Raw genomic sequence first — 12,189 nt, 5'->3', positions numbered from 1 at the left:
TGAATGCTGTTAAACTTAATATAACAAACAAAAGGCATATATGCTAATGGAAGCTATCATTAAGAAAAAGTGTGTCAATTGCGAGGTTGATTACTCATAATGCTTTAGAATGCAACTCTGGCTGTATGAGCAATGTAATCCGTAATATTTGTGGGCCGGGTGACAATTATCAGCGTATTAAGGGTGTAATTCAGTATTCGGGGTCATTGTTGTGCGAAAATTGTTCAGGGGACTGTCCGCGTTGCTTTAAAATGGAAATCTGGCTGCATGACAAATTGGGGACGGGTGACCATTCTTGGTGCATAAGGGGTGTAATTCAGTATTCGGGGTCATTGTTGTGCGAAAACTGTTCAGGGGACTGTCCGCGTTGCTTTAAAATGGAAAAATGGCCGCATGACAAATTGGGAACGGGTGACCATTCTTGGCGCATAAGGGGTGTAATTCAGTATTCGGGGTCATTGGCCATCCAGAAAGTGAAGATGCATTTTTGGAATGGCGAATTTCGTACAATCTGACGGAAAGAGAAATCATGTTTAGATTAAATATCACATATATTCAAACATACGTTGTGCTGAAGATGTTACAGAGATCCTATTTCAAACACTTTGTCGGGGAAGGTTTTACAAGTTGTCTGCTCTGTTTTACGTGGTAGCTACTACTGAGAAAACCATTTGTGTAAAGAGTAATTTGATAAACTGTGTTCGACAATGTCTGAACATGATTCGCTTATTCGCAAAGACAAAATTCTGTCCACATTTCTTCAACAAATCGTTTAACCTTTTCAGTGGAAAACTTCCACGATGTGGAAAACATTGGGAAATGTTGATAGAACTTGCTGATTGGTTGAGCCAAAATACAAACACGTATTTTACACAAGTAAAAACAGAAAAAAATAAGCATTTACAAATTGAAAATCTTTCAAACGGAGGTACTGATTTCGTTTTGAAGTGCATATGTCTTGTTGAACAAGTAAACAAAGGTAAAACACCTTTTGTTATCTTACACCTGGTAATCTTGGGGACCTTGCTCCACACGTAAGACCAGATGCTATTCGAAGTATGTGCGCTAAATACAAGACTCTTCAGAGGAAAATAAAAGAGGGGATCGACGTGTCGCAAGCAGGTCATCAGAAGGAATGCGTTAATGTCGTGCTCTCGTTTGTGAAAGTAAGACAGAACCAGGAAAACAAATGGATCACCTTTAACTGATAATGTATTACCTGACGCTTTGTCCATGGAATTACAAGTGTCCTCCCTTATGTTTGCAAATGGCAAATATGAAATGGCTCGAACTCTCTTGGAACGCGTTTTTCTGAAAATTATCAGTGATCCCATTATCTTTGTGACTCGTCATGACCATGTTAAGTTTGTATCATATAATGACTATTTGGAATTTATCAATCGATACAGCGGACCATATCCGATCACTCAAATACTCGCATGGACATTTATAAAGCGGCATGTAGCTCTTGAAGTTATGTTTCACGTGCATGAACTATGCCTTTTGCATCCACTTTTGCGGTTTGAAGCATATCGGTTTTTGTTCGAGGATAGGAGAGACATGTGTAGCGTTGATGACAAGTGGGCGTGTGTTGCTTGTTTTGATTCCATTCCATTTCTGTTTTTCATGCAATACCTTGTCTACAAAGAGTTAAGACTTGAGGAACAGAAACACGAGGCTCTCGTGCGTTTAGAAGTGTGCATTGACTATTCCTCCATGTCAGAGCGGCAAATTGCAATGAACATGTTCGGTATCTGCTGCAAGCTGGAATGGAATTATATCAAAGCAGTTCGTTACTACGCAAAATCATTAAAAATGCAGCCTCGATTTAAAATTAGTGCAAAATTCCATATTGCACTCGTAGTATGGCGAATGTGGGTCAAGCACAATGTAGAGTTATTGCAAGCCAATGACTGTGATCGCAGGATAGTGGATGATGTATCCGGGATGAGGGGGGCTGGGGGAGGTATAACACACTAGTAATGTGTTCCGTTAAACGCAGTCATATCCATGCTGTTGCTAGGGATATCATATAGCTAGCTATAACAAAACGAAGGTAAAAAATACACATACATGTATTTATGAAATGAATAACGATGCTGGTGTAAACGATGGAAGGCGGTGTAAAGATAATGACTTAAAATAACAATGGTGTTATTAGCGATAAATTGGTAAAAAGGAAATGACTTGAATTAATAAAAATGCTGTTGTTAGCGATGGAAAAACAGAAATAAACAAATAATCATGGCGTTCTTTGCTAAGAATTACTAAGAACAGGAATATCGTATATTTTTACAGCCACACGAAATCTAGCAACACACGATTGACATTCCGAAATATATAGAGTTTCAAAATATCGAAGAAACGGTATGCATATATCGAAACATGAACGTTACAAGAGTTTGAACGTTTGCTATGTTTTTATTTACATAATTTTGAAATGTATGCTTTTTGTCTTTTTTTGTTAAGCGTAAATGTGCTTTTTGTGATTTTTCGACAAAAACAATTCTAGTTTGTGGTCTGAATGCAAACTGTTTCCATTAAAATGATATAAAGTTATTTAATTTGCATGCATAATGTTATGAGCATATGTATACTGTATATCATGTTGAAACTCTGAACAAAGCAAATACCCACTTGAATGCTGTTAAACTTAATATAACAAACAAAAGGCATATATGCTAATGGAAGCTATCATTAAGAAAAAAGTGTGTCAATTGCGAGGTTGATTACTCATAATGCTTTAGAATGCAACTCTGGCTGTATGAGCAATGTAATCCGTAATATTTGTGGGCCGGGTGACAATTATCAGCGTATTAAGGGTGTAATTCAGTATTCGGGGTCATTGTTGTGCGAAAATTGTTCAGGGGACTGTCCGCGTTGCTTTAAAATGGAAATCTGGCTGCATGACAAATTGGGGACGGGTGACCATTCTTGGTGCATAAGGGGTGTAATTCAGTATTCGGGGTCATTGTTGTGCGAAAACTGTTCAGGGGACTGTCCGCGTTGCTTTAAAATGGAAAAATGGCTGCATGACAAATTGGGAACGGGTGACCATTCTTGGCGCATAAGGGGTGTAATTCAGTATTCGGGGTCATTGGTGTGCGTAAAATGTTCAGGAAACTGTCAGTGTTGCTTTCGAATGCAAGTCTGGTTTCATGAGCAATGTAATCCGGAAAAATGGGGGTCGGGTGACAATCCTCAGCGTAATAGGGGTGTTATTCAGTATTCGGGGTCATCGCTTGGCGTGAACTATTGAAAGGAATGTCCGCGTTGATTTAGAATGCAACTCTGGCTTCATAAGCAATGTATTCCGAAATAAAAAAATTGAGGTTGGATGGACTTCCTCAGTTTATTAGGGGTGTAATTCAATATTGTGGATAGGATACCTTAAATTCAGTTTTAAATCCATCATTAAAATGAATACTGGAAGCGTCCGACCAGAAATGAGAATGCTGCAGATATACATTCATGGGTATATCCAAGGCCACTGCCCTTAAGCTTTCCAATAGTACAATGAAATCTACAGGGACCAGTTGTCAAACTAACAAATATAAACGATGACGCATGCGCAGAGCATGAGGCCATTTTGGATGACTACCTTAAGTGTACGAAGTGTACTATTTTACAGTATATAAACATTATATTAGTTATATACAACGGTTATACAAAGTACACACACATAGTTAAATACGTATACATTAGGTAAATGTGTCTGCACGACATACCGTATATTAATTATGCGAACCTCAAACGTCAAACATACCATGATCATCCCACTTAAATGGTACGTAAAAGGTCGCCTAGTAATGTATAAATACATAAAAAAAAAAAAAAAAAATACACTTCTGAAAGTTAATCTAGCTCGAAAGCAAAAACATTGCTTAACAAAGCGTGTTTGACGTTTTATCAGAAATGCAAAAAACCATGCGTTCAAATTATAAATAAACAAAACATTCGTACAGTTTGAGCATGTTGCAAATGATTATCGCATTAGATAAATGATTTATTTCTCATCTCTTGTTGATATCCGAAGCAATATCTAGTAAGACAAGACGAATATTGATGTTAGGCATCAAAGACGTGGCTGAATGGGTTTTATTGAATATTAATAGTCATGTGACAATAAATACAATTGTTAACATTCCGAATAAACACGAACTATGACGGTTTAATCAATTTTCTAGATCGTAGTTACTCGGTCGTCTCCGGCTTGCGTAAATTATTTAGACTGGTACCTTGCATTATTACCGATAAAATTATTGGTGTCGGGTCGATTCGGCCGAGATATCATTTTGGCCTGATCCTTTTCGGCCTACTTTTATTCATTAATGTTTGTTTTAAATCGTGTGAATTACGCGTTGAACTCATTTTTTATCACGTTTAATTTAAATTGTGTTAATTTCGTTATTGCGTCTTATATTTGTTAGTAAAATCGTGTGAATTAAGCTTGTTACTTCCATTTTATATCACTTAAACTTAAAATAGTCAATTAATGTCGTGTTAAGGCACTTATATTTGTTATAAAATGCATAATTTAAACTATTATTCACAATATGCCCGTAAATTCTCACATATTTACTACCACATCGTGTATATAAATCTTTTTCACTGAAAGTAAATTTCTAAAATAACGAACTAGTATGACCGGCGACCAATCAATACAAAAACACAGAGAATAACTTTTTTGAATAACTTTTTTTTTAATTTCCTGTTTTAAACATTAGGCTTATTCGTTTTATATGACGTTTTGGAAGTTTTACACGCATCAAAACGGTTATTGACGACAAATTTTAAGTAAAGTTGAATAAGGATTGATATCATTAACAAATCTTCTTGTTTTTCATAACTAAAATTTATCCGTATACACTTCCCCATTGACAATTGCAAACACGCCTAATAACAGTTCGCTAGACCTGTTGTATCTGTGCTGGATTATTATTTGACCTAAGTGTGTTAATCTCGGGATATAAATACAATTTATGTACATTGAAATTGTCTAGATATGAAAACACTGCTCGCAAATTTGTAGAAGAATGTAGAGCTGAGAGCACCGACTGAGCGCAGTACCTGTCTACTTTAGGGCAATAAGTATTTATATCATTAAAAATTATGCGACTTTGCCGAGGTAAATATAGTTTAAACCTATTTATTTAACAACTATTGTGAAGAGGTTATTGCAACATTATATGGTTACTCTCGGTTGGCACGATGTTACGCAAGAGTGTGGTCTTGTGGCAAAAACCGGAGTAACCCAAGGAAACGTACTTGTCCGGCATGGTTACCGCAAACCAAGCTCACATGCACCCAGGCCCGGAATCGAACCAGGGTCGTCTAGGTGAGAAGCGAGTGCGCTAACCACTGCGCTAACCGGATAACTGCGCCGAGGTCAATTCACATATGGTATACTCAGGAAGATTGCCTGGCAAATTATGACAAACAGTTTGTCCTCTCGGCTTAAGCGAACATGGTTCGCTACTATGGACAAGATGGATATATTACACCTTATATGTATTGCACTATGAAATACAGGTGAAAACACAAAACAATGTTTTTGGTCTCTCCCATGATATAATCGCAACAAGGCACATTTTAATACCAAAAATCGTTTGAAATATTATGATTGATGGATTTGATCTTCATAACGACTATTCTCTTCTATCCAGTCACATTAAACATATGCAACAAATGTCAACCAATGTTGTTCTCATACTTAATATGTGAGATTTTTATGTAACAGCCCTTGTCTGGCTTTGTTACACAATATAAACATTTTAAATATAATCAATGTGTAAATTTCGAGTAGTTTCAAAGTTTCGAGTTTTTGCATGCCGCTGAGGACTAAAAGGCTATGCAAATAACTCATGTTTGTGATAAACAAAAAAGCTAACGAACTAGTTCATACTGCAGTGGTGTTTATTGTATTAGATTGTATTGGTAACTTCATTCAATTATAACAGGGTAACAGTAACACCTGTTCATTTTACAGAAACAAAGTGTCTACATCACAAGATCATCAAACAATACAAACACAGCAAATATTTACACAGTATAATATTTCACACTAAATATTACAATCTACACCAATATTCACGGTTACATGAATGGAATAAACATTTCAGTACCTACACTCTAGAGTTATGTGTTAAATGCCATGCAGGAGATAACTATGGTTTGCTTTCCTGAGCATGGTTACATGAACGAAATGAACAATACAGTAACTACACTCCTAGTTATGTGTTTAATGCCATGCAGGAAATAACTATGGTTTCTGTTTCCTTGAGGGCTTACATAGATGATAATTATTTTTTGTTACAATGTAAGACGGCAACATATTTAAGATGATAAGCAAACTAAAGTGACTAGAAAATACAATGTAAAACTTCCAATCAATATACAGCTAATAGTGTGAATTTAGACACACAAGGACCTTCTACTTCCATCAAATATGAACAGGCTATTCTCATTGGCAAAACACAACTCATTATCACAAATGTCCACAAGTTGTGGCAATGATGCAATCATGTGCATAAATGCATGTTCACTTTATGTAATACGACTATGGATTTCTAATATTTACTAAAGCATGACAATATACTCAAATAACATTTAAAACATACAATTTAATACGATGTACATGAAACAACCCCAATTAATACAAACAATCTTTTTAAATACATGTTGCAAAACATTTATACAGGTTTTCATTATGTGGTACTTAAAACGTGCATGCAAGCAAGGAGTAACGAAAGTTACCAGATGTCATTTAAGCATTAAAGTTAGGTAAAGGGCATGGACAGGAATAGCTTTTGGACCCAGGTACCTGTTCGTCATTTACAGGTGGTTACCCGTATGAACATTATGCGCCCCTGAATAAACATAAAATAGAATAGAACATACACGGTTTTTGTAATATTATCGTCTGAAACCAAACAAAGAACAATTTGGAAGATTTGTGTTGTTTGTCAAACGATAAGAGTGCTCAGTCACAAAGATGGGGAGATTTCTTCTATGAAAAACTTTCATTACCTTCAACGATTACCTGTTGACATGACTGACATAAAACCACATAAAAATACAAAAGATAAGTAGTAGCGATTTTAACTTGTAGCCAGGTAACCGTTAAAACGTATCTAGCCCGCGGTTGCTAGGATAGCCATCCATTCCATAATTAAATAGTTTGTATCAGTCAATTTATTATCCATATTTTGGAATCAAAATATCCCTTTTATAAAAAGAACTAAATAATTGTTCACACATACATATATAATGGTAGGCAAATCATTAGAGAAAGTAAAACAAAGATTTCTAAACTCAGTTCGACGTGTATTCATCGGAATTGACATTAAACATGAAACTCAAAAAGGAAACAATGCATGTACTTCAATGACAGAAGTACATGTGCATACGGCTTGATGATCCACATACTTTTTAAAGTACTGCTCAATCTTATATTGTTTTGATTCTTCCTAAAACGCAACACTTTTTTTACAAACGAGGAATAACACTGTTATCATAACTACATTTACAGATTGGTTGATTCAGCCAAAGTCCAAAATAGGTCACATCTCATAACTTTAACAAATTCATATATCCTACATTTCACAACATTCAATATCTGATACATTTCACAACATTGCCTATCATATGCATTGTTTTTACAGTATTCCCGTCTCATATATTTCACCTATCTGATCTGATACATTTCACAACATTGCCTATCATATACACTGTTTTAACAGTATTCCCGTCTCATATATTTCACCTATCTGATCTGATACATTTTACAATATTCAAATATCACATTGTTGAAGATATTCCCTATTTACTAAATTCTATCTTAAACCCTTCACAGTATTCTCCATTTCACACATAATACTGGTTCAATGTTCCTCTGACAAACTTTTGGCGTAGTTGATCTGCTGCGCTACCTAGAATACAAAGTTTATAGATACTAGAAATAGGTTAATAAAATCTCTTTTCTTGTACATATAAACGTATTCAAACGGATATTTCATCATACAATGATTTACATGATCAATTTCAGATCAATAAAAAACTTTAAACTACTCTGAAACAGTAAATATGTTTTATAAACGTATCGAAACAGAGACATTTCTTTATTTCATTATATTTTGTTACAAATTGGGTTTTTGTTGTAAAAAAAGAAAATCTTACGCAATTCATAGCCTTATTCATAGCCTTTATGACCCCGACCCACAGTAACAGACTAACGCATTTAGATGTTTGGAAGCTTTTAAACTGTCCTTGAATAGTGATCTTCGCTACAGCCTTTGTTCGGTTATCTTGATCAAACGGCTTTAAGGTCAATACACACATGTACTGTGTCTTTTGCTATTTAGCCTCATAGGTTCGATGGGATTTCTTTATGAATAAGGATTGTGCAAGAGAATTACCTTCTGCGCAATGGACCGGCAATCACATCGGACCTGAGGCGTCTTGTTACTGCAATATGGTTCTCTCTCTTCTACACGAAATAGATTCACATAGCAACGCCCGTCTGTAAGAAATATATGAAAAGTTAATATTCATGTAGTTGTTGTAGACATGTTTGTCGTTGGCAGTTAAATAGTAATACTTTTTAAACAATTTAGCACTATCGCATGGTTGGCCGATCAGTAAGCAAGAAGATGTGTCTGACATTAAAACACTGGATAATATTCAATGAAAAAGGGGCAAATAGGATAGAACGTCAATGCTCATTCGATCAAGGCTTATAGCTCCACATTTACTAATGTCAGAATTATAAGTCTTGCTGTCCATTTACAAGTGTGTTTCATCTGGAAAACATGTTTTCTAACTTCCATTTGAATAGCTGGAATAATAAGGGAGTCATGGCCAAAGACTTTGCACTATGATGCCGATGCATTTTTTTTCTTCGAAAAAAAGACGGGCGATTTAATAATAAAAACTCTTTGTTTATTTTGTATAAAAAATGTTCATATTCATGAATTTAGATTTATCTTCTAAATACAGAGAGAGGATAGAATTCCTAACAATTTGTAAAAACAACTACGTCGCGGAGTAAATGCCAACTTTTCTTTTTTATCTTGTTCTGTAACAGGGGGCATTACTTAATAATGTAAAAGAGTCATGCACATTGCAATACTTGTGCATATTGTGTATGGCAATATATGTACCAACCTTTATATTTGTTTGAAATGTTTCATGAGTTACGGCTAAGGATTTAGACGTTGCACAACGATCAATAAGACTAACAATGACACTAAGGCTATAAAAATACATGTACTTTAGTTCATCAAAAACAGATGACCTAAAATTAATAAATTAAGTTAAGAAAATAAAAGCAACCTGATTCGTTGTGTGCAGCCTTTGAGTAGTCCCTGTGTTTCAGCTGTAAGATAATAGAGTCCTTGCGTTCCCGCATAAAGATCACGTGATGACTCGTTATCATCACAAACAGCTGATCCTCACTGCCGGAGCTGGAGCGAACCTGGTCCCATACTATTAACCTGGGATAGAAATACGACAGTTTATATCCTTAAACAACATGTGACTTTGCCAAGGTAAAATCACATATTGTATACTCAAGAAAACAGCCTGGTCATTCGTTATCATCATAAACAGTTTGTCCCCTCGGCTTAAGCGAATATGGTCACATATCATAGACTGGATGGAGATATTACAATTTATATTCATATCAGCCGCATTTGCATGATATAATACATGTACCTGTTTTAATGATTAAAATCAACTTGTAAACAACGGGTCAGAATTGTTTGATACACATATAACTTCAATTATATTTGAATTCTTCAATTCTGGGCTTGTCCCTGTATTTTGCATTGTATCAATGGTAACGTAGTGCTGTATGGTAGTTTGAAAGAAGTTCAATAGAATGAAATAATGTAAGCGCGTTTAACATTGTATCAGAAATTCAAACAAGAGGCCCATGAAGGCCTATGCTCTTACTGGCATGGCTTTTGTAGTCATTTTAAATCCAGACCATGTATGTATTGGTAATAGGCAAAAAACATATAGTTCACGTTTGGTGGCTGGGTAAGCTGAAAACGTTGCACGTTCAACATCTGAGGAGGGAAAGTGTGTAAGCAGATGAGTTGCATGAAGTATTTTAATATGTGCCAAGTAAAGGTCATCTAAGGAAAAAAATGCTTTCAAAACTGTACGGTCAAATCTTCATTTCTTTGCCTTTAAAAATAAAAAAGTTGGTCAAAAGATCAAAGTCAAGATCAGCCGAGGACAACATTGATGCCCATTTGCTAATTTCATTGCTGTAGCTTTAAAAATAAAAATTTAGGTCAAAAGGGGTGGGGCCAGCTTTTTGCCCTAAGGGCACAATTTCAACTGTTTTGCTAGACGGTCATTATATGATGCTCCACAACAAATATCAAAGGTATGAGCCTTGTTGTTTGAAAAAAGAAGATTTTGAAAATATTTTTTTAAAAAGTATGTAGGAAACTTGTGAACCCCCGGGGCAGTGCCAGTTTTGACCCAGGGGGCATAATTTGAACAACCATGGTAGCGGACCGTTTGATTATGCCTTTTTCAAAGTAGCAATAGTCTGCATTGCTGTTTCAGACAAACCGATTTTCAAACATTCCCAATTTAACTATACCAAACCTGTGAACCCCGGGGATGACCAGTAATGACCACAGGGTCATTGTTTGAACAAACATTCATAAGCAATTGTGTTTAGATGGATGCGCGAACACACAAACAGATTTTCAAACATTTCCCAATTTATGTTTACCAAACCTGTGAACCCGGGGACGTGGCCAGTAAAGACCCCATAATTTGGACAAACATTATCAAGCAATTGTGTTTAGATGGATGCGCGAACGACAGACACTTCAAAATGGCCTTTGACCTCTCAAAAAGAACAAGGTAGAGTAAGACACAAAACCAACTGAACAACCATAAAGCAAGTTGTCATCCTTTAATCCTAGACTTGACTTTTCATGTAGACTAAACAAAGACTTAGCTAAAAATAGCATTTTTATACTTTCAAGGCCCATAATCTCGGCATGCATGGGTGGATCTGGCTGGTTTTCGAGACGCACGGACGCACATACTACGTACACATTACCATCGCATAAGCTCCTCTGGCCTTTGGCGAGTAGAACTAAAAATCATGCGTTAATTATAAATAAACAAAACATTGGTACAGTTGGAGTAGGTTGGAAATGATTATCGCATTAGATACATGATTTATTTCCTATCTCAAGTTGATATCCGAAGCAATATCTAGTAAATTGACAGTTCGCTAGAACTGGTGTATCTGTCCTGGATTATAATTTAACCTAAGTGTGTTAGTCTCGGAACATAAATACAATTTATGTATATTGTAATTGTCATGATAAGAAAACACTGCTCGCAAACTTGTATGAATGTAGAGCTGAAAGCACCAACTGAGCGCAGTAACTGTCTACTTTATGGTATTATAAGTAAAACAATTTATATCACTAAAATCATGCGACTTTGCCGAGGTAAATTTAGTATACACCTTTTTATTTTACAACGATTGTGAAAGGGATCATTGCAAAATTATATGAAAAATGCTTGGTTGGCACGATGTTACGCGAGAGTGTGGTCGTGTGTTGTGGGGGAAACCGGAGTACCCGAAGGAAACCCACTTGTCCGGCATGGTGACCGCAAACCAAACTCACATTCATCCAGCCCCTGGTTCGAACCCGGGTCGTCTAGGTGAAAGGCGAGTGCGCTAACCGGATAACTGAGCCGAGGTTATTTTACATATCGAGTCCTCACGAAGATCGCCTGGCCATTCATGACAAACAGTTTGTCCTCTCGGCTTAAGCGAACATGTTCCGCTACTATGGACTAGATGGAGATATTACAGCTTAAATGTATTGCACTATGAATAAAAACACAATGTGAAAACCCAACACAATGAACAGTTTTTGGTCTTTCCCCTTGATATAATCGCAACAAGACAATTTTTATACCAAAAGTCGTTTAAAATATTATGATTGATGATTCGATCTTCGTAAAGACGATTCTCTTCTTTCCTATTACATTAAAAATATGAAACAAATTCCATTCAATGTTGTTCTCATACGCAATATGTGAGATTTTATGTAATAGCTCTTGTCAAGCCTTGTTACATATCATTTTAAATGTAATCAACTACAGTGATTTTTTGGTGCAATTACTTACAGCATAATGTAT

At 35.9% G+C, this 12,189-nt stretch overlaps 1 protein-coding gene across 1 annotated transcript; it reads right to left on the bottom strand.

Annotated features, from left to right (window-relative positions):
- Nucleotides 1–7,621: 7,621 nt before the first annotated feature.
- LOC128237923 (uncharacterized) lies at nucleotides 7,622–11,647 on the bottom strand. The gene is made up of 4 exons (XM_052953499.1): nucleotides 11,637–11,647; nucleotides 9,334–9,494; nucleotides 8,418–8,521; nucleotides 7,622–7,931 (listed from the first exon to the last, which is right to left on the bottom strand). Exons 1-4 carry the CDS (start codon nucleotides 11,645–11,647, stop codon nucleotides 7,884–7,886), a joined length of 324 nt encoding a protein of 107 aa, XP_052809459.1. The 3' UTR covers nucleotides 7,622–7,883.
- Nucleotides 11,648–12,189: the final 542 nt, after the last annotated feature.

Source organism: Mya arenaria, chromosome 6 (genome assembly GCF_026914265.1).
Source record: "Mya arenaria isolate MELC-2E11 chromosome 6, ASM2691426v1".
NCBI classification, from domain to species: domain Eukaryota; kingdom Metazoa; phylum Mollusca; class Bivalvia; order Myida; family Myidae; genus Mya; species Mya arenaria.
Note: the sequence above shows the minus strand (reverse complement) of the source record. Positions and strands in the feature narration are given on the sequence as shown.

What these genes read in the sequence shown, in the direction of transcription:
- LOC128237923 (XM_052953499.1), bottom strand. An exon ending in GGCTGCACACAACGAATCAG is followed by an intron (nt 8,522 to 9,333) that starts GTTGCTTTTATT and finishes TATTTCTTACAG; the next exon opens with ACGGGCGTTGCTATGTGAAT. An exon ending in GCCGGTCCATTGCGCAGAAG is followed by an intron (nt 7,932 to 8,417) that starts GTAATTCTCTTG and finishes TTTGTATTCTAG; the next exon opens with GTAGCGCAGCAGATCAACTA.